Source organism: Topomyia yanbarensis, unplaced genomic scaffold, assembly GCF_030247195.1.
Source record: "Topomyia yanbarensis strain Yona2022 unplaced genomic scaffold, ASM3024719v1 HiC_scaffold_562, whole genome shotgun sequence".
NCBI lineage: Eukaryota > Metazoa > Arthropoda > Insecta > Diptera > Culicidae > Topomyia > Topomyia yanbarensis.
Window position 1 is genome coordinate 1 of NW_026683783.1, and position 24000 is coordinate 24000.

Here is a 24000-nt window from a genome sequence, read left to right on the forward strand (position 1 = left end):
CAGTAGAAATGGATTGTTAATAAATCATCATTCAGTGAGTTACTCTCGGTCATATATGACGTCTTGGGTCTGAACTATTACAATGATATAGGCGCGTCGTCCTGGTTCATAAGCGTATGTTAAGCATTGACTATGTACATGGACTCCCACGCATTTAGGTGTGTAACTTTCCGTACATTTTTCACGAGTTTTGCGCTGTCTCAGTCTATTGTGTGATTGTGGGCTATAGTATGATCCGCCCTACTGGAGTCATTTGCTCTTTCGTGCTCAACAGCATGTTTTCGGCCAGTTTGACCGATGAATATTGCGTGACAATCTTTGCAGGGGATTTGGTAGATACCCGATTTTTTATCGGTTGGAGCCTTGTCCTTAAGGTTAGGCCTTTCATCGTGTTACCGATCTTTTATGCGACTTGGTAACCACCCGAGCAGAGTCTGACAACAAATTGAAAACTAAACTTGATGTTGTGATGTTCGGTAAATTATTACTCAAGTTGTTGTTTTAACGGTTAACAGATCAAAATGGAGAGTAGCAAAATTGTCCTATAACATCAAATAGAAAACTAATTCTGCTATCAGTGAGAGTAAATTGAAAGCTCATAGAGGTACTGAAATTTCTTTGATTACAAAATATGTATTCACTTTGATGCTTTACCAAAGAAAGATAAACATAGTAATTTCTTCTAAGAAACAAGTATAGCAAAATGAGATCAAAATTTGATGTCATATTTTAAAAATCTATAACTGATAGCAAAACAAGATTACAAATTTAATGCTATCAAAATATGAATTCTACTTGTAATTTTGATGTTCGATTTTGCTCGGGCATGGTGTTTTAGGGTATATTTATTACCTTCGGCCTTGATGTTTTCATTTTTCATCGGTACATTGAACAGACGATGGACTATGGAATGGACAACTGTTCGTTCTTGAGCGCCGAAATTGTTGGACGCGGAAGTTATGCATCGGTCTGTGGATGTCGGTTTACGGTAACTCCCGAATTTGTTTTTTGTCCGCTGGTAACCAGCAGGTCCGGAAACGGCAATTTTCCTTCTATTCCGTTCTCTACCGTGTGCTGTGGCGGGAGTTTAACATATCAAGAATCTAAGTTAGGTAGCGTTCTTTCACAGCTGCGAAAATATCGTCCACATACCATCTCCAAACTCGAGGGAAGAGCTTTTCTTTGCCTAAGCGAAGTCACCCAAGAAGACGTCTGACAGTAGAGGCGAGAGCTTGTTGCCCATGCTGAGACCAAATGGTAGCTTGTAGAACTTCCCTCTAAACTTGAAAAAGGTAAACTTCGGCTTGGTAGGGTAGTATGCAGCTTCGTTCCAGATGTCATCAAATATTTGTCAAGGCGTCAGCTGATGGTACGTTTGGGATTAAGCAGTCACATCGAACGATATCAGAATTTCTCCTCGCCTCCTTTTTATACTGTTCCCTTCGATCAACTGACCAAATCCTTACGGCAAATCCTCCAAAAATATCATGAATATCAGGACCTAACGCACAATTTGTTATGTTTGTGTAGAGCTATAGAGAATTTTGGAAAAGAACGGATATCCCGAATTTCTGACAAACAAAGGAAAAGCGTTTGGAGATATCAAAAAGTAGGCTAAATATTCAAGTGTGTTGATCATGTAGTTATTGAGAATACCACCAACGAAACAAATTGGTAACAAATTTCAATCCTTGTGTACTCTCATATGCTGCTGAAAAGAACGGGAACAAGATTGAAGGTGAAAAACATGGCAACAGGAGTTGAGTAGGACAGGCATGTAAAAAACATCTTTTCCATCAAATCCGTTAACAGGATGATGACAGAACTAAAGCAACATCAATATGGCATCGTGGATCCAAAAATCAAACTAAGAATTCTTGTTAATTGAATGATTTTTCAGTATATGAATGTAGTTATAATTATAAAAGATTTAATTACTAAGGAGATGTAGTGTCTACACTAGAGTGACAGGAAAAAAATGACTCCTATCGGCCCACCCCTGATTCGATTCCTAGTCCCACCAGGAGTACTTGCACCAAATTTGAAGCAATATGGACAAGTCTAGCTACTGGACCAACGTGCCAACGGGCATGGTGTTTTAGGGTATATTTATTACCTTCGGCCTTGATGTTTTCATTTTTCATCGGTACATTGAACAGACGATGGACTATGGAATGGACAACTGTTCGTTCTTGAGCGCCGAAATTGTTGGACGCGGAAGTTATGCATCGGTCTGTGGATGTCGGTTTACGGTAACTCCCGAATTTGTTTTTTGTCCGCTGGTAACCAGCAGGTCCGGAAACGACAATTTTCCTTCTATTCCGTTCTCTACCGTGTGCTGTGGCGGGAGTTTAACATATCAAGAATCTAAGTTAGGTAGCGTTCTTTCACAGCTGCGAAAATATCGTCCACATACCATCTCCAAACTCGAGGGAAGAGCTTTTCTTTGCCTAAGCGAAGTCACCCAAGAAGACGTCTGACAGTAGAGGCGAGAGCTTGTTGCCCATGCTGAGACCAAATGGTAGCTTGTAGAACTTCCCTCTAAACTTGAAAAAGGTAAACTTCGGCTTGGTAGGGTAGTATGCAGCTTCGTTCCAGATGTCATCAAATATTTGTCAAGGCGTCAGCTGATGGTACGTTTGGGATTAAGCAGTCACATCGAACGATATCAGAATTTCTCCTCGCCTCCTTTTTATACTGTTCCCTTCGATCAACTGACCAAATCCTTACGGCAAATCCTCCAAAAATATCATGAATATCAGGACCCAACGCACAATTTGTTATGTTTGTGTAGAGCTATAGAGAATTTTGGAAAAGAACGGATATCCCGGGAAGTCGATAAGACTGATTCAGACTACAATGGATGGATTTCGGGCCTGTTCGAATAACGCAGGGGACCAAGATATGACGATGAACTGTTCTGCCTGCTAGAGGATGTGATGCGAAGAGAGAGGTTCAACTTGTGGGGCACGATTTTCACGAGGTTTGGGTAGTTCGTGTGCTTCGCTGACGAAGTAGATATAATCGGTCGAAGCATGGTGACGGCAGCAAATTTGTATACTAGGCTGAAACTCAAATCAGCACCAGTAGGATTGAAGATAAACGAGTCTAAGACGAAGCACATGCTGGCTGACGGAAATGAGTATGAAGCGGTCGACGAATTCATCTACGCAGGCTCATAGGTAAATGCGTACAATAGCAGCCGGGAGATCGGAAAGTGCATTATCTCCAGACGTCGAGCTTACTATAGTTTCCATAAAACGTTGCAATCCAGGAAGCTTCACCACCTATGTACAAATGTGGTGGTACTCTACGAGCACGAAACGTGGAAAATGCTCAAAGAGGTCGTAGTATTCGAAAGGAGTGTTGAGAACAATTTTAGGCGGTGTACATGAGAACGGTTTATGGAGGAGGATGAACCATAAAATTGCGAGAACCAAATTTGTGCAAATTGGTACGGTGTCATCGTGGTAATCGAAAGAGAAAGTAAACAAAGAGATGCTCTCAATGTTGCTTACGTTCTAAATTCTCCAGGATTGTTGAACAGATTAGAACTTAACCCTTAAATGCATGAATTTCATTTTTCTTTAGTACTAATTTTTCTGGATGGATACGATCTATACCTCTTGTTGAGCATTTGTATCACAAAATTCAGTATATTGTCAAATGGCAACAGTATGCATTTAATGGTCAAGGGAATGTAAAATCAAAAAATATGTAATATTGTTAAAAATCCAAGAACTTTCTAGTTGAAAAACACCTACAGCCAGCAGGTTAGAGCTCAAATTGCCTTTTGTTTAGAAAACATAGGTCGGTAATTCTCAGTAGCCCAGAGTTTTTGAAACCCATAAACTTAACAAGATTTGATCGTGTACTCGAAGACTTACTAAACAACTAACTAACAAACAATGCATTACAGTTCCTTTCGCTTGCTAGGAATGAATCCTAGACCTTACACCCTTTAAATCTCCAACGACGTGACAAGTATGGAACAGTCTGATACAACATCGTCCTTCTATTAAATTGGTTCGTACTTGGTCTAGAACCTCAAAACCTTTTTGTGACTGCAGTTAAACGGATTACCTTTACGTCCACTAAGCATACCCGAAACGTACCTGATCTTCCAGCACCTGCTTCTCCTCCCGTAGCAGCTTGTGCATCTGGTTGGCCTTGATGCGATCGGACATCAGCTTAAAGTTGGCATCGTCCTTCTCCCGTAACTGCTGAATTAATCGAGAATTTTGCTCCTGCATATCCTCAAACGCCTGACCGGTCACTTCCATCTCGTTGAGGAGTGCTTCCTCTTCCTGCAAAACAAAATAGCTCCGATTATTGCCAGTATGATTTTGGTAAAATTGTTTGGCTTCTGTACTACATGGGATCCTACGAACGGCCTATAGCCGCCGCTCCACGCACTGTCTGGCTGCTTTTGATTTTGAACCTGTTTCTGCAGTTCGTACTTCTGCTCCTCGAGTTGCTTAATTTTCCTAAGTGCTTCTTCATCGGCCAGCTTCTTCCGATCCTCTCGCTTACTTTCCTGAAGCTTTTTCATTTGATTTTTCAAATCTTCAATTTCGGCACCTTTTTTCTTTTCGGAAGCCATCAGCTGAACTTTGTCTCGTTGTTCCTTCGAAACACCTTTGTACATGTCCAGCAGCAGTTTCATCTCTTTCTGATCATTGAGTGCCTTTTTGATTTGATTGCGCAAATCCCTTACCAGATCCGACTCTGCACTTTTCGCCCGTTGATCTTTATCACCTTTCGGAGTTCCCGGTGCTTCCACCTTAATCGGTTTCCCGTCCGGGCCGATTTCTTCCTTTTTGACCCCGTTTGGATCGCAACCATCGCCTTCTTCGCCAGATTCCGATTTAAGGGCGCCTAAGCTAGGATCGTCTGAATTTTCATCCTTCACAGAACTCAAACCATCACATGCACCTGGCTCTTCCTTAATCCCGGAAGCTGCCGCAGACTGCTCGCTTTCCTTCTTAATATCCGCTTGCTGCTGTTCCTGCAGTGTTGTCAATTTTAAAGTCACTTCCTCCAGTTCTTTCCGCAACTTTGCGTTATCCGCTGACACTTCCTTGTACTTTTTCTTATATCGCTGTACTTCTCCTTTCAATTGACCATTATGATTTTGTAGTGACGTAATTAGATGACGCATTTCGCGGTTAATGGGAGCCGTCTGTTCATTTGCCGCCATATTTTGTTCGAACTCGATCCTTAACATTTCGTACTCTTTGCGGATCTGCGATAGTACATCTTCCATCTGTATCATGTCGCTGCGGACACGCTTCTGGGCGATCAGTTCTTCACTCTCCATCATCTCAATTTGTCGTAAATGTTGATTCTTACTCGTCTGAAGCTGGTTACGATTCTCATCCAGCAGTGTCTTAATCTGCATCGATTCATTGTACAACACGGAAAATTGCGACTGGAGGCACTTGTACTCGGTCGTCTCTACGATCACTGATTCCGGCAGCTGGCGAATGTCCATCTTCAGCTTTTCCACCTCCTTCAGTGCTTCCCGATGTTGCAGATGAAGTTTGTCTAGTTCCTGGAGTCGATTATTAGCCAGTTCTTTGTATTCCTCGAGTTCCTTTTGAAGATCTTCCAAATGCTGGGCGGCCACGCTGGTCATGGAACCACCTGCAAATTAACAATTATCAATAAAGTGACTAAAAATTGATTAGCTTTGGATCGTACCTTTAGCACTGCTAGTTGTCGACGACGAATGCTTGTCCTTGTCCGAACTTGAAATATCACCATGTAGCTGATGGTACGCCTTCAACTTCTCAATAGCTTCGGCTAAATGGTTCTCCAATTTGTCATTCCTGCAGCGCACCTTTTCCAGCTCATATTGCAAATCATCAATCTGGTTCTTCAATTCAGCCGATTCCGTATCCTTACCATTCAGCATATCCTGAATTTCGCTCATTTTTAGCGAAATTGTATGAAACTTCTCGTGAAGCAAAGTGTTCTGAGTTAGCAAATTACGATTCTCGGCCATAACCTCTGTATAGCTCTGTCGTAGAGTTTCATCAATATCCGGTACTTGGGCGTCCGGATCTTCGGATTCGCCTTTCATGGCAAGCGTTATTTTCTCGTTACGCTGCATGAGACGATCGAAAACCTGGACAATTTTTGCCACGGCCCGCTTGGATACTTGAACCCTATTAGCTAACTTGTCATCCAGCTCCTCCTTGTCCCAGGTGGAAAGCTGCATCAGGAAGGACGTGGTAACCTCGTTTTCGTCTAGGAAGTAAAGGAAAATTTAGATTTGCACACGCTTACATTTGCGAATATATTTCTCGCTTTCGTAACAGAAAACTTAAGATAATCACTCTTCTTCTGAAAGGTCATTAGAATTCGTCACTATTTTAATAGTAAACATTTCCTTATTAGTATAACATTAACAGAAAGAAACGGATGTTACAATAAAACTTCGTTTTTGGCAGTCCACCATTATCTTGCCAAAATCAATCCCATGTAGTTAGGAAATCCCATGTAACATGGGACTGACATGGGACATGGGTATAGTTTGTGTTCATATAGAAAACAAAATAAGCAAGCAAAATAATTGTTTGAAATAGTAGATTTGATTGTGACTTTTGACAGAATCTGGTTTCAATATACAAATTTCAAGTCGATAATAACATGAAAAATTCTGAAAACTCAACCAACCTGTAAAAATACCCGGAACATCGCCCCCTACCAATACTCACTCTTATTCTCCGACTCATCGGCCGTCTCCGCATCGAACCGCTGCAGCAGCACTCGGATGTCCTCATTGAGCTGATTCCAGTAGCGATTGACCACATTCAGGACGGCATCGTCCTGTGTTTGGCGTTTCTCGAGCTGCTCGATCCGTTGGCGAAGCTCTGCTTCGCACCGAACCCGCTGCTCAATGCGCTGGGCTAGTTTCTTGTTCTGGAACTGGAGCACTTTGATGTCCATCTCTTCCAGGGTGGAAATGGGTCCAATCAGGTGAGGTTCGAAATGAACTTTCTTAATTGGTGGCGGAGCTCCACCTCCACTGCCAGTAGTGGCACCCCCTCCGGCGGGGTCTTCTGCCGCCCGCTTAGACATAATGTCCTTGGGTGTGACTCAACAAGAAACGGTCACAGAGATGGACAAAACTAGGATTGAAGTCTGCTGGTGATTTCGATAGGAATGCAAAAAAATGCAAAAAATTTGAATATCGATTTTTCAAGATCCAACCGCAAATGTCAGAAGAAAAGTTTTCGCAACTTTTTCGCTGAAAATTGTATTGTTTTGCAGATATTCAATGTTTTAATTGATACTTACCTTAACGGTAGCATAAATAATCTGATTGCAGCTAAATTTTAACAATAATTTAATAAGTTTTAAAGACACTCTCCTTGGCCGACCGTCCCAGACACATCAACAAAGCGTATAATTTTCGAGACGGGCGAAACTGCAAGCGCTGGCAGCACTGCTATCATAGCGGTAAATGCAACCCAGTGCAAATAAATACGGTCTGTGAGGGGTGATGATTCAATATTTTCAACTGTCATACACAGGGTTGAAAACTTTCTAACCTATTTCTACCTACACTGAGAAATGAAAATATGCATAGTTAGCATGCCTTTTATTTTATGTTATTTCTCTTTTATTCTGCTGTGATTTTTATGCATTTTCTAGCATATCCGAATCGAATTTTGAAAATAGCATTTACCCTACAAAGAATCATAAAACAATAGATATTATAGTTATTACTGTTTCAACATTGTTCGATGCAGTAGAGTTTCAATTAAATTTCATGTAACAATCAATTTTATTGTTCAGCAAAAAACTGATACAGTAAAATCACATTAAATTTTACTGTTATAAAGAAAAAAATGTATGAAATAAAATCGATTTTTTAATGTTAAAATGCACAACCACCCCCTTTTTTACTGTAAAAGTCGATTTTACATTGAAATCTCGCGTGTTTTTTTTTGTAAACGGCCAATAAGCATGCTGTCAAAATTCACTTTGAGAGAAAATTCCGGACAAACCGTAGTTCGCCGAGAACGGATGTTAACATTTTATGAAAGAGAAAAGTTTAATCTTTCGTCTGTTGTTGTGATTTATAATCGGCGATGAATTGCTTGTTAAGAATTTCCTCTCAAAGTGAATTTTGACAATATGCTTCTTGGCCCTTTTCAAAAAACATGCGCGAAATGTGCTGTGGAAACGTTAAAGTTTATTGTTTTTGTATTGTAGCATAACACTAGAATTTATTGTAAATTATTGTAAAATTACTGTACCGTCACAGTGAAAATCATGATTTTGTTACTGTACATTTCTCGACAAACATATGATTACGGCCTAAAAGCCAACTGTCAAAATCCACTTTTAATGGAAATTCCGGACAAACCGTTACTAGCTGAACACAGTTCACAACAGTTTATGAAAGAGAAAACTTTTCTCTTTCGTTTACTACCAACATCTGTGATTGGCATGTAACGGTTTGTCCGGAATTTCCATTCAAAGTGGATTGTGACAGTTGGCTTTTAGGCCGTAATCGTATGTTTGTCGAGATTTGTATTCGGGTATACTTCTAGTAAGCATTCAATGAGTGGAATGAAAATGGCTGCTTGTTAATTTATTTTATGCATACAATATTTTTTATCTTGAATCCATTATATCGATGAAGTGCACCATTTTCCATGTCATTGGTGTTTTGTAAGGTTTTATGGAGCCATTTTCTGACAAATGATAAAATATGGTTTGGTTGCTGTATTGTTTTTGTTAAAAATAATCAACTACATATACGGCAAATGTGTAGCAGATACATGTTCTACTTTGCCGCACAATTTCTGTTCAATTTAATCATTTTTACTCTTTTAACGATAATAATTCTCGACAAACATATGATTACGGCTAAAAGCCAACTGTCCAAATTCTCTTTGAAAGGAAATTCGTGAAAAACCGTTGCTCGCCAATCACAGATGTTTGTAGTAAACAAAAAAGAAAAGTTTTCTCTTTCATTAACTGCTATGAACTGTGTTTAACCAGTAACGGTTTGTCCGGAATATCCTTGAGCTGACTCCGGTTCGAGCCCAACGGCTGTCAAACAGTTTGTTTCAAGGGAGTTTCGAACCTAGGTTATGAACCATTGAATTAAAACTCGGGTTAGACTATAACCTGAATTATAGTTCAGGTCCATTCACATCACCTTTATTTGGTGTTGATGGTAGTTTGATGCATTTAACCTGAGTTCGTTTCTCCCTTTTCAAGCGACAAGGACATGTGTGGCATGTTCAGGAGTGTTTCAGTTCTAGATTCAAAATTTTGACAGTTCTATAATATTAAACTGAAAATTTTAAAACTAGAACTTGCTGTCCTCAGCAGCAGTTTCAGTGGGTGTTCTATTCAGTTTAAAATTCATGTCTCCCCATGCCTTCAGCATTTTTTTTTATTTATTAACAGATTAAGGCCGAAGTGGCCTGTGCCGTATACAAAAGATTCCTCCATTCCACTCGGTCCATGGCCGCGCGTCGCCAGCCACGCAGTCTGCGAAGGGTCCGCAAATCGTCTTCCACCTGGTCGATCCATCGTGCTCGCTGCGCGCCACGTCTTCTTGTACCGGTCGGATTGCAATTGAGAACCGTTTTCACCGGGCTATTGTCCGACATTCTGGCTACGTGCCCGGCCCACCGTAGTCGTCCGATTTTCGCGGTATGACAGATGGGCGGCTCCCCCAACAGCTGATGCAACTCATGGTTCATTCGCCGTCTCCATGTGCCGTCTTCCATCTGCACTCCACCGTAGATGGTACGCAGCACTTTCCGTTCGAAGACACCAAGTGCGCGTTGGTCCTCCACGAGCATGGTCCAGGTCTCGTGCCCGTAGAGAACTACCGGTCTAATCAGCGTCTTGTAGATGGTCAACTTCGTACGACGGCGAACTCTGTTCGACCGAAGTGTCTTGCGGAGACCAAAGTAAGCACGATTTCCTGCCACGATGCGTCTACGAATCTCTCTGCTGGTATCATTGTCGGCGGTCACCAGTGAGCCCAAGTACACGAACTCTTCAACCACCTCGATTTCGTCACCACCGATGCAAACTCGAAGCGGGCGGTTCTCATTCTCTTCTCGTGAACCTCTTCCTATCATGTACTTTGTCTTCGACGTGTGGCAAGTCCGACGCGCTTGGCTTCTCTTTTCAGTCTGATGTAGGCTTCCTCCATCTTCTCAAAGTTTCGTGCAATAATATCAACGTCATCGGCGAAGCCAAGTAGCTGAACGGACTTTGTGAAAATCGTACCACTCGTGTCGATCCCTGCTCTTCTTATTACACCTTCCAGCGCGATGTTGAATAACAGACACGAGAGACCATCACCTTGCCGTAACCCTCTGCGTGATTCGAAGGGACTCGAGAGCGTCCCTGAGACACGTACTACGCACATCACCCGATCCATCGTCGCCTTCACTTATCGCGTCAGTTTGTCCGGGAATCCGTACTCGTGCATAATCTGCCATAGCTGATCTCGATCGATAGTGTCGTATGCGGCTTTGAAGTCGATGAACAAATGATGTGTGGGCACATTGTACTCGCGGCATTTCTGCAGTACTTGACGAAGAGCGAACACCTGGTCCGTGGTAGATCGTTCGCTCATGAAACCCGCCTAGTACTGCCCCCCGAACTCTCTTGCAATTGGTGATAGTCGACGGCATAGTATTTGGGAGAGTACCTTGTAGGCGGCGTTCAGCAGGGTGATTGCTCGGTAATTACAGCAATCCAGCTTGTCGCCCTTTTTGTAGATAGGACACACGACACCTTCCATCCACTCCTCCGGTAAAATCTCCTCCTCCCAAATCTTGGTAATCACCCAGTGCAGCGCTTTAGCCAGTGGCTCGCCACCGTGTTTTAGTAGCTCGCTTGGTATTTGGTCAACCCCAGCGGCTTTATTATTTTTGAGCCGGCTGATCTCCTCCTGGATTTCTTGGAGATCCGGAGCCGGTAGTGTAATGTCTTCCGCGCGTGCTCCCAGGTGCGTTACCGTGCCATCCTCGTCGTCTGCTGCATCACCGTTCAGGTGTTCTTCGTAGTGCTGCCGCCACCTCTGGATCACCTCACACTGGTCCGTGAGAAGATTCCCGTTTGTATCTCTGCACATGTCGGCCTGTGGTACGTGGCCCCTGCGCGAGCAGTTCAACTTCTCGTAGAATTTCCGTGTGCCTTTAGCGCGGTACAGCTGCTCCATCGCTTCGCGATCTCGGTCTTCCTGCTGGCGCTTTTTGGTCCGGAAAACCGAGTTCTGCCTGTTCCGTGCCTGTTTATATCGCGCCTCGTTCGCCCTCGTGCGGTGTTGCAGCATTCTCGCCCATGCTGCATTCTTCTCTTCGACTAACTGCTCGCATTCGCCGTCGTACCAGTCGCTTCTTCGGTCCGGGCCCATCGTACCTAGTGCAGTGGCTGCGGTGCTACCTATGGCGGATCGGATATCTCTCCAGCCATCTTCAACGGCAACTGCGCCTAGCTGCTCTTCCGTTGGTAGTGCCACTTCCAACTGCTGCGCGTATTCTTGAGCCACTCTGCCATCTTGTAGCCGCTCGATGTTTAGCCGCGGCGTTCGGCTTCGACGAGAGCTATGCACTGTCGAAAGTTTTGAGCGCAAGCATACTGCAACCAGGTGGTGGTCCGAATCTATATTCGCACTGCGATAAGTGCGGACGTTTGTGATGTCCGAGAAGAATCTACCGTCGATTAGAACGTGGTCGATTTGATTTTTTGTTACTTGGTCCGGTGATCTCCAGGTGACTTTGTGGATATCTTTGCGAGGGAAGAAGGTGCGTCGGATTACCATTCCACGGGAGGCTGCGAAGTTCACACATCGTTGGCCGTTGTCATTTGATACGGAATGCAGGCTGTTAGGCCCGATCACCGGTCTGTACATTGCCTCCCTTCTTACCTGTGCGTTCATGTCGCCGATGACAATTTTCACGTCTCGCAGAGGGCAACCGTCGTATGTCTGCTCCAGCTGCATGTAGAACGCTTCTTTCTCGTCGCCGGGTCTCCCTTCGTGTGGGCAGTGCACGTTGATGATGCTGTAGTTGAAGAAACGGCCTTTGATCCTCAACTTGCACATCCTTGCGTTGATCGGCTGCCACCCGATCACACGTTGGCGCATCTTGCCCAGCACTATGAAGCCGGTTCCCAGCTCGTTGGTTGTACCACAGCTCTGGTAGAAGGAAGTCGCTCGATGCCCGCTTTTCCACACCTTCTGTCCCGTCCAGCAAAGTTCCTGCAGCGCCACGATATCGAAGTTGCGGGGGTGTAGCTCGTCGTTGATTAACCATGTCACATCCTGCGAAGCCGTGCGATCTGCAGTTCCATGTTCCGAGTTTCCAATCGTGATCCTTTATTCGTCGCCTGGGTCGTTGCCGATTGTTCTGGGTCGTATTCTCTTCTGTATTGTTCGTTATGTGGGTTTTTTAAGGGGCGGCTTATAGGGCCTACGCCAACCACCTGTCTCGACGCCACGAGGAGGCCAAGGCTAGGAGTTACTGGGCAGGAAGCTAAGGATTGCAAGTGGGGTCTATTTTATGCTTTCAGGTACAAGAGGCTTACGCACTGCCCAGTCATTGCCGACCGCATTACTGTATTCAAATTTATTTTTTCCCTTCAGCATTACTGTATTCAAATTTATTTTTCCCCAGTCTATCGGGTCTAACGACCGATTTCTTCACTGGATTTCGCTGAAAACCAGTTTTCAGTTTGCTGGTGGCCAATTAACTGAAAACAGGTTTTCAACGAAAACCGGTTTTCATCCAGGTGAAGAAATTGGTCGTAACTGTCTGTGCTGAATACTTTCCATGTATTTAAAACACAGTTCTAAACGTGTTTTAAAATCAGTAACAAATAGAACGGCGTCGTATAACAGTTTTAAATTACAATAAAAACAAAACTGTTCGAAATTATAAAACAAATCGCTCTCTGAAGATGTGAAGGTTTCAGTTTCAGTTCTACTTTGAAACTCCTATACAAAATAAAACGCTCCTGAACATGCACTAATGTTTTATATGATCTGAAAATTATTTTCAAAATAAGATGCGATAGAACAATCAAGCATTTAGCCAAATTGAACACATTGCGCAAAATGTGATTCTGGCAACCATGGGAAATAAATTTTCAACCTAAGTCCTAGCAACAATGCCTCCACCGCTTGTCAATTGCAAAATAGTAGATTGTTGCTGTTGTTAAATATGAAGAGCGAAATAGAAAAATCGCTTATGTCACTTCACGTACTTCAATTTTCCATGGCATAATGATTGCAATTGACAAATTTAAAGAATGCAGAGCTACAACTGCAATTTTAAAACCCGGTTGTGTTGGGTTGTTACTTATTGTTACAGGAAATTAAGAAACGCCGAAATTGTTTTGCTTTACGTGTGAAGAAATCAATCGTTAATTGGTCGTATGATTGATTTTTTTTCTCTATTTACTCTTCTTTGCCGTCGCTCTTTTGAAACTCCTGGTACATCAGGTACTCTTTATTTTATTTTCTAGGCTGGCGTTTACTGTTAACTATAATAAAAAGCCATGTAGCCTATTGTTAAAAAGTCGGTTGTGCTATCGAGGTCATCATTGGACCCAGATCGCGGAAACACAACGCGTAAAATTTCCTTGCCAATATCAGGATCAATTCGCATCAACGATTTCATTTTTAATGTTTTCTGTAAGTGAAAGCTGATCATGTAAGCTATGCGAGAATTTAATTTTATGAAATTCTTAACAGATGTCTCGCCACGATCATTCTGCATACGAGAACACGGCACTACTTTCTCCGTCAGTTTCGGGGATCGACAAATTCGAATCTATTGCATATATCCGGTTAGATTCGTTACACCGAACCAGTTAAATTGGCAAGATCCAAAAATGTATCTGCTGACCGATCGGCATCGTGCATGAAACTAAGAAATGTTTTTGAACAATTCTTACTTTGGACACTTCGGCAGGGATACATTTCACATTTTTGTTTGCTCATCATCTTACAAAATGATAGTTTTCCTTCGTTTTCGTAAGCAATTTTCAACAAACAGACCAAATTAAATCAGCAACACTTCACTTCTAGCGCTATCTGTGAACGTTTTCAATGCAGAATAGCCAATAGGTATCTGTGAAGCGAGCAAGTGCTTTGTTCGTTATACTACGTTCACACTACGAATTAAACCGTGTTTTAAAGCTATCTTGATGACGTTTTTCTTGTTGCCTATTATTATAACATGTTTTATCTCTGTAATGTGAACAAAGCATTACCTAGTGAATAAAGAGCATTATTTCGTTGCACCCGATTGCGCAATGAAATGAGTCAGCCAAAGCAAATAAAAGTGGCTGTACTACGGAATAACATAATTTCGATTAACTTTAAGAAAAATTGTGTTGGACCTATACACAGAAAAAATATTGGTAACAGTAAGAATGTTTTGCTCCTAAGCGGGCCTTACACGTTGACTATTTTTGTCAATACTAGACGGTATTGACTAAAATATTGACGATTTACATTTCAAATGGGATTGACGTATTGAAGCAATATCGTATTGACAAAAATATTTAATGTGTAAGGGCCGCTTTAGCAAACAAAAAACAACCAACGCCTACAATTAGGTTGAAAATAAAACTTAAATTTATACAAAATAATAATCAAAACAGAAGCTTAAGCTATTGAAGAGTAGTAATCAAAATAAAAGGTTTATTGTCAAACTAAGAGTAAGTATATCCGAATAGAAATGTACAGTAACAAAACCATGATTTTCGCTGTAACAGTACAGTAATTTTACATTAATTTACAGTATGTTTAACGGCCAATTTCTTCACTGGATAAAAAATCGATTTTTCTCCGCACATTTTTTTTCTCGAAAACAGTAATTTATTGAATAAGTTTTTACTGAACAGTAAAATATTGTTACATTAAATTTGATCGTAAATCTACTGCCAGAACTCTGCATCGAACAATGTTGAAACAGTAATAACTATAATATTTATTATTTTTCAATTGTTTGTTGGGTAAATGCCATTATGAAATTCTATCCGGATTGGTATTTTTTGTTAACAGCGAAAAACTTTTATTTTTACCAACATTTTTTTCTGCGTGTAAAGTGCTGCGGATCATTCTGATCGAGCCCCTCGTTGGAACCCACTGAAAAAACAGTGAAGCTGCCAAAAAATGTTTTGCTATCACATCCTGTCACGTCTTCTTCGTTAATCTGCTGGCGCGCTCTCGCGTTGTCTCTCTGATGCGTCCGAAGCTTCCGAGCCGAGAGCGCGTAGCATGCTTTCCCATCATCGTTTTTTTTCTTTTCAATTTGCCGCTCGCGTTTTCCTGGCGGTGGGCTGTCACTTTCCGTGCGCTCGTTTGCCTTCGTGCTGCGACAGTTGCTTTTCAGAAACCGTTGGATGAAGTTTGATTGTGCGGATTGTTTGTAGCGCGTTCGTCAACTTTACCGTTTTTTTTCATTGATGAAAACTTTTTTTGTGTGGAGAAGTTTATGTTTTCTTTGAAGGAGTGTATACGCGGCCTTAGAACAATAGTTATTTGGTTTGTTTAAGTGTAAAAACGTGAAAAGAATTAATTGTAAATAAGTTTGATTAGATTGTCACTTGTGGTTCGCAAACTGTTACAGCAATAACAGGAAGAAAGTTGGTCAGAGAATTAATTTTTTATCGAATAAAATTAATTACAAAATTAAGATGAGATAATAAAGTGAGAGGTGAAAATATATGTTTTGTGAATTGATAAGTGTTTCTCAATGTATCGGGTCAAAGTTTTATAAGAAGAAATCGAAAGTATAAAACAGAAAAGTGTCCATTTTACACGAGCTACGATTTGACATCGCGTTCGTAAAATAATAGTGAATTTGGGAGTTTCCCCCTGCAGCTGGATAACACGGAAAGGGAATAGACGAAAAAGGGAGCGATAGAAAAAGTCTGGTAAGTGAGGCAAACTTTACGACCCCTATTTTTATTGCATTATGTGTTTCTGCGTTTTTGCATCGAATGCTCGCAGCCAGAATAAAATGGAGAAAATCTGATAAGATGAAAGGGGAACAGGGAAATGTTGCTATATGGTGGCAGCACAAATTATTTCATCTGCCGGACACTAGGTTTTCAAGTTGGAACATGGTATCTCCGTGGCATGTACATTTTCCGAAGGGCTTCGTATTGAACAAGTTTTCAGGCGGAGATAGGACGGACGGGATGCGAATAATAAATATAAATTTAATTATAGAAATGTTTCCATTTTTACAAGCCATATCACCCACAAACATTTTTTTTTAACCTTGAAATACTTACAAAGCTTCCTGAGTTATTAATTTGAGATAGTTTTATTAAAACTTGAGACTACTCTATGTTCCGAAAAAGTTGTTTATTTTCCCATTAAAAAGATTCCCTAATATAACTAGCTGTAGGTCTAGAAAACTTTTTCTATCTTGACAACTTTAAACTACCTGCATATTTATTAAAATTGAAGCCCATATTGCGTGGCAAATCAAACCAAGATGTTTCATGTGTTAACTAAATGAATCTTCTACTTAACAATATGTCTACACCCTGACACACCAACTTTTCTGAAAAGTAATAATTAAAATGTCCATTTTTCCTTGACTTGATACAAAGTTTATGTAACTGACAAGTTTTCGTTCTGCTGATAAATAAATTAGGACCTAAGCCAAAAATACATGTTAGATCTCAATGTGCAATGGTGTTCTTGGGGGAGAGCGTTTAATGCGTTTTTTAACGTGAGACTACATATTCTAGTCAAGGGTCTGGGATCAACTAAAAGATTGACAGTAGTTTAATCTTTCTTCCGTTAACACCAGCTTGAATATCGTGTTATGTGTCTAACATTTGAGCCCTACATTAAAATTAATCATCAGACGGCGCACATTCCAGAATCCACGCGAATATGCAAATGACAACGCAGTTATACAGTCAAATTTGTACACGCAAAGTTACATACACACTAGCTCACACGACATGCAAGCACCCACGCGATCAAACACGTTAATATACAATCGCCCGATTCCTTCGCGATCATACTCGCACATCTAGGCTCGCAAACACGTCCCGTTGATTAAGTGAGATTTTAGCACTTATAAACGCATTAATGCGATCTTAAACGCGAACCTACAAAAGCCCATGCTCGCCCATGGATCGGTCAAGTCTGGAAGTCTCTACCCTTGGTCCTGGAATATCGGGCAATTGGCCATAAGCGGTGTTTTGGTAGGTGACATATCCCGTACCGTCTGCAATTGTAGTGAGTGATTCTGAATAGGGATCCCTTCCGAGAATCAAGTTCTACAGCTCCACTTTAAAAAATAATAAACTGAAAAAAAAACGATCTTGATTGGTAAAATTTCAAAAATGAGTCAAATAAAACAAATAAAAGGACTGGAAAGTCCTGAAATATTTGTGAATACCCTCCAAGGTTGATTTATCAGCATCTGAAGATTCTATTCTTTTTTCATCTTTCGTTCTTGTTCATCTTGGTGCTTTAACTTTGCTGAGGGGCCCTTATAAATTATCAGGAAATTCAATATCCAACGTTTCGAAGAAATATCCCACATCTTAAGGGTTTAAATATAAATTAGTTATAGTTTCTCATAATACAAGCATGCTGTACAATTTCTCACTGTAACAAATAGTTTATTTGTCAAGTAAGGTGTAGTATTAAATTTATCTCCACAAACATCTCTGCTCTACACGAAAAAACACAAACTATTTAAACAATGAGCATAATACAAAAAAAATGGTTTTCCAAACAATTATGCCGTACACTGCAAATTGGACATTGAACTATTGGAGATTCGTAGATCTCACGATACAACTTAAAAAAGAATAGAAGAATTGCACGATAAGTATGAGCCGTTGCCACGACCATGAAGAGAGCAAGAAAGTGAAAGAGAGTTAGAGAGAGATTAATGCTCGACCGCATAGTGGTGCCAAAGTGCAAAAAAGGGGGTTTTTATTGTGTCATTACAATTGATTTTAGCGATTGCTTTATTTCGTCAAATTTCGTTCCCCTTCTTTCTATCTCATTGGGACGATGATTAATACCGAAATGTATTTTCTTCAATAATTCAGGTAGAAAAATAATCACTTCAGCATAGTTGTAGAGAAACTTTCATCAAGACATCAACATTGTGGCTGAAATGGTTTTTGAAATATAGGACGTTATTTGTGACAGAACCCTTAAAACAGCTTTTTTCGCCCTAAGCTCTTTTATGAAGTCTTGAACGCTTTCTGAGGTTCTAATTTTGTAGACTACTGAAATAGACAACTTTGCGAAAAATTGAAAATTTTTCGATAGAAATTAGCTCCTTTTCCAAGGTCCCTCCCCAAGGTTTAGGGTTTGGAGGTATTGCAAACATCATCAAGCATCAATTGCTTTAAGATGGGTATTGCATTACGCCTCGATAGTGGTGCATCGAGGAGACCGAGAGGGCTTATGCGCCTTTTTGCCTTTCTCAATAGAAAGGTATTCCGGAGTTACAGGTTGTGGCGTGCGATCACATAGCAAATTGTGATTCAAACCGATACTCCGATGGAAGCAAAAAAGGTAAAAATTTCGCTAAAATGCCTCTCAAATAACTTAACTTTGCAGTTCTAGGTCACCGACGGCCAAACAAACTTTCGTTGACTACATTGACCACCATAGACGGTTCCGGAAGTGCCCGGGAAAAGCGGCCATCTTTCATAACTAGCAAACTCATATCAGTTTCTCGGAAATGGTTGGGCCGATTTTCACAAACTTAGTCCCAAATGATAGCTGATAGATATTATCCCCACAGATGTCTGTAAAATTTCGCATGGATCGCTTGTATGGTTCCGGAAATATAGACTGAACAGTCCGGTCACACATGAAATTCCCATATAAGCCGGAACTCAAATTGTTTTTCAAAGGGGGGACCCCATGAAATTTCAGAAATCGAATTCGTATTTTTGATGCTAAACATCTTTAAAATGCATGAAACGTCGAGATTTTATGTTATCTCGAAAATTTTTTTTTTATAGAAATCGACTTTTTGGGACTTTGCCGATTTCGCACCTTTTTTCAGTTCAATATTACCGTGGCTGTTTTTTCTTTTTCAAAATTTTAGAACTCGAATGATGATTTATTTTCCTGTATATAGTTGTCATGTGATGTACAATAATAAAATGTAATATATGCATTTAAAAGCTTTTAATGAATATAAACAACGCACACATTCTCGTGATTCATGATTGAGAAAGGCACACTTGCACCGCTAGGTGGATTAAAATAGGTTTTTATGTTATACGTTTCTTCATACTCTGAACCTGCGCATACCAACGCTAAACCACTGATCTATGCGCGGTGTGGTGGCCGACTGGCGGATCGACGTAGATTGACTTTTGCATTGTGCCATGTTTGCAAATAATGTTCTATTGGTGGTATTCGTGGACGGGGCTCACGGAGGGAGTCATTGTGTGTTCATTTATCGGTCGACTTCGTCATCATGCATATACTAATTAAATTAATTTAATAATTAAATTAATTTAATAAAGTAGAATAAGTAGAAACCTATTAGTTGTAGCTTTGTGATAATCGTAGTTTTTCGTACTAGTTTACAACTGTTATGTGCTAGTCGTATGTCTATCTATGTATGTATTCGTCTAAGTATTTGTGACAGTCGGATCAGGGAATGGATGCAGAACTGGCGTATATGATAGAATAGTTGCTAATACTTCTGGTGATCAATCTGAGCATTTGGTTCTATTCATTCGGAAAAATCGGGTTGGATAAATTAGGGTAAAATAAATTTACCGACGCACGCGAGTCATCCATTCCCGGCCAGCATAGCATGATGAAAGTCTAGCAGCATGCAATTGTCGTTAATGATAAATATACAACATTTGCTGCATTTAGACGAGTTTGATTGCATGTTACATATGTGTTTCTATTCTACTTCATTAGTGTGTTTCTTTTGCACATATATTAGTTTGCTTTTCCATTATTTATGTATACCAAAATAGTGGTGTTCAATTTATACACTTCTAGTCAAGCTCTTTGCATTTTTTTCTTTATTCGGCATGTTATGATTCCTTTTATTAGTATATCTCTACTATACGCTATCTATACTCATATAGGTACAAACGCTCGTGGCATTCGCGATAACACAAACCTGGCCACAAACGCGACCATGCAATTGCTATAATCCACATATACTTACGCCCGCGATTTTGCCTACATGAAAACACCCCGGTAGTTAAGTAAACATGGCATCTTTAGACTTCCAAACGCGGTCTCAAACACTAACCCACCACTCGCGCGATCATGAAACGGTCACATCCGAAAGTTTTACCAGTCTGTACTAATGCCTTCAGTTGAACCAATAAAAAAAGTGTCGCTCATATTCACTAAAAACACGTTCCATGGTGACATGACCTGGAACTCAAGTTTCCCCATAGGGAAACGGACTATCATCTGTACCATAGACTAAAAATTAAGCATCAGATTCACAGTCCGCGCGCGATCAAACAAGAATACTCGCTACATCATTATAAAATCAAAATTATACATGCGAAGTCACACACACATGACAATCACGTTAATATACAAATGCTTGGGCCCTTCGCGACCATCTTCGGCACCTACACCCGCGATCTCGTAAACATGATAACATCTCGGTGATAAAGTGAATGTCTCAGCTCCTATAAATTTTCAAACGCGGTCTCAAGCGTGAACCTTTTTTCCGCACTCGCACGATCATGAATCGGCCACTTCCGGATGTTTCTATCCTTGATATCAGCAGACTAGGTCCATGCCTTCAATTGAATCAATTAGAAAAAAGAAAGCTCTCATATCCACTGGACACCACGTTACATGGCGACATGACCGAGGACTCTAGTGATATGGGGTAACTCACTTCCTGTCTGAATGTGAATTGTGCACCAAAAACTATCAGAATGAAGGTCCGCGTGACCATCCAAGAACGCACGCGTATATAGGAAATGCCACACGGTTACAAAATCCAGTCTTGTACACACGAAGTCACATGAACGCGAGCACACGTGACAAACACGTTAACGTACGAACGCTTAAGCCCTTCGCGATTAACAACGCACACGTTCGCGATCGCGCAAACTTAATAACACCCCGGTAATAAGGAGAACGATTTAGCACTCACGAAGTTTCAAACGCTGTCTCAAACACGAACCTACAAACGTCCGTTTTCGCGCGCTCATGAATCGGTCACGTCCGGAAACCATTACGCTCTGTCCTAATAAATTAGGTCCATACATTCAGTAGGACCAATCAAAAAAAAATAAAGCACATATCCACTAGACAACACGTTCCATGGCGGCATCACCGGGCACTCTAGTGATATGGAAGATCTCATACTCTTTTAGCATCTTAGCAGTGCACCAAAAAATAAAGTATTAGATTCACGGTCCGCGCGCGATTATCCAAGAACACACGGAAATATGCGAAACGCACACAGTTATAAAATAGAATTCATACACGCGAAGTTACATACACGTTAGCACACGCGACATACAAACGCACACGCGATCGAACACGTTAACGTACCAATGCTCGAACTCTTCGCGATGATACACACGATCGCGAGTCCCTACGCCCGCACATACCTGAACCGTACAATGAATAACACATTCAGAATCACGGCCCGCTACAATTGGCCTAAAGCCGTGTTTTAGTGGGCGACATTGCCTGTCTCGTCTGCAAATTGTAGTATGTGATTCTGACGGGGAGCCCTTCCGAGAACCTAGCTCTACAGCTCCAGTAGGACAACTCTCGGAAAAAAATCTTGCCTCAATCAAAAGTTATAGCTGTGTCAAAACGTTGTTGTCCACAAACAACATGGACATGAATGGGTTAAGTAGTTTTATAGAATTGTTAATAACATATTTTAGCATTTTCTTGTGGGACATAGATGCTTGACTAAGGGTATGCTTAGTAGCACAAATTGTGTCTCCGTTTTTTGGAGCTAGCGTCAATCGTCCTGCCACTAAGTAAGTGTCGGATTCTGATGAGACAAAAACGAAACGCAAATTCCATAACTAATTTAGTTATAGTTTTTGTATTCTTCACGCGCAAAGATGATTTTAAACAATTTTCTCTCTAATGGAAAAAATAGGTTTTATCAAAATGCTTTCTCCATTAAAGAGAAATATAGCATAGTGCATCTTGTAACCCGTGAGGGTAACAATTGAGCACTGGGTGGAAATATACCCTTTCGTGCGTACTCTCTCCGTAGAGTGTATTGTTTACGAAAATTTATGCTCACCGCTGTTTTGTACCGTTCACACTAAAGTTGTAAATTTTTGTTCATTTTCTCGTTTGTGAACGGTTTTGTTTGTGCAGATAGGTGTAGTACTTTTTGTTGAACATTTGTATATAAGAAACATAGGGTTTAGGTAGGTCTCCGCTCTCCTCTCGCTGTAAAAGTGATTGCTAACTATGCTGTACCATGGCAATGACAGCTATGCGGCGGTGTGTTTTTTGGTGGTTGTTTGGTGGAGTGAAAAAGGCGGCGATCGAGATAGGGAGAAAGTGACGGACCACGGCTACAATCAGACGTCCAGGAAATTGCTGTGGTTTTTTTCGGGACAGTTTCCCGCCACTGTTAAATAGTTTAGTGCGCGCATGCGACGGTAGATTCCCGTCGAAAGTGCCGGCCCGTGGTCCGGGTGCTAAAGAAAGTGTGGTGCTGGATCGCCGTCGGGGGAAGCTAATTATCAAGGAGCTTTCGCTTCCCCGGCTAACCGTAAAGGATCCAGACGCACCATTCCGCCCTCGCTGGGAAGGATAAGCCGAACGAGCCTTGCTCTCCTTCCCAGCTAATAGCCAAGGAGAGCGAAGCAGGGTGGACAGCGGCTCCCCCTGAGAAGAACACTGCGGTGTCTTCCGGGATTCTTTGCGGGGAGCAAAGAATCCGGTGATTCGTCACCACCGTCGCTAGGGAGGTTCCAACAAAGGAGCAAAGCTCACCTCCCTGGCTAATTGTAAAGGACCGCTGCCGGAGCAGCCAACGTAAATAGGGAGAACTCGGCCGTTGCTGTCCCGGCCGGTCGGAAGAAGCCGCCCGCCTTTCCGCCAGCAGTAGCAGATCACCAGCAGCAGCAGCAGTTGAGAGAGTAGCGGGAATAAAAGTCGGTAAATTTTATAATTTATTTGTTTACTTTTTCTTGTTGTGTTACGAAATCCGAAAGTCTTGGTAGAAGCACCTAGGCCGCCCTGAAAAGAAGGGTTCGCCGGGCAAACAAGAACCCGAGTAGTGGGCAAACCCCTACTTACAATCTATAGTATTATATTGTGTTATATGCAACCAAACATTTTGTTCTAGGATCAGCACAACCTAAAGTGTGTAAGAGGAGTTAAATTGTCAGATTTGCTCTCGGTGATGTCACAAGTATAATATGAATATGAATTATATGACAAAGGTGATATAGGTGATAAAATCACCTATATCTCAGAAGCTAAACAACATGACCTAAAATACATTATTAACGTTAAATTGTCACTTCAAGCTTTTTTTATTTTTTATCTTAAATACGTTGTGAGGTATGTCATGATGTTCTGGATAGACGGTTATCAAGAAAGGTACGCATCGATACAGGGATAGGTTGGTGAGGTTCTACTGTGAATGAGAGAGGGGAAAATGTATTAAACTTGGACATCACTAGTTTTCTTCAAAACGATATAGATAAGAAAAATATAGGGATGGTCATAGCTTGCCAGGACGTCCCGCACATAGGGTGATCTACCTCGGGCCCAAAGGGAATTTATTAGTTGGGACCTGGCAACACAGTACTCTGCGCGCAGCCAAACAACATGCTCGATGTCGTGATAGCCGTTTTCACAAACACAATGATTACTTTCAGCACGCCCTATACGACGGAGATGCGCATCAAATGTGTAATGGTTGGACATGAGCCTTGACATCGTACGAATAAAATCCCGGTTCGCATCCAAGCCCTTAAACCAAGCATTCGTTGATACCTTCG

At 41.3% G+C, this 24000-nt stretch overlaps 1 protein-coding gene across 3 annotated transcripts; it reads right to left on the reverse strand.

Moving 5' to 3' along the window:
• Positions 1 to 720: 720 nt before the first annotated feature.
• Positions 721 to 7430, reverse strand: LOC131695810 (E3 ubiquitin-protein ligase Bre1-like). 3 transcript variants are annotated; one of them, XM_058984343.1, is made up of 5 exons: positions 7306 to 7430; positions 6723 to 7152; positions 5704 to 6252; positions 4376 to 5646; positions 721 to 4307 (listed from the first exon to the last, which is right to left on the reverse strand). In XM_058984343.1, exons 2-5 carry the CDS (start codon positions 7084 to 7086, stop codon positions 4095 to 4097), a joined length of 2397 nt encoding a protein of 798 aa, XP_058840326.1. In that variant the 5' UTR covers positions 7087 to 7152; positions 7306 to 7430; the 3' UTR covers positions 721 to 4094. The 3 variants fall into 3 exon arrangements, with proteins under 3 accessions (XP_058840326.1, XP_058840325.1, XP_058840324.1); XM_058984342.1 differs by having other exon boundaries at positions 3779 to 4307; positions 4373 to 5646; positions 6723 to 7149; XM_058984341.1 differs by having other exon boundaries at positions 3779 to 4307; positions 4373 to 5646.
• Positions 7431 to 24000: the final 16570 nt, after the last annotated feature.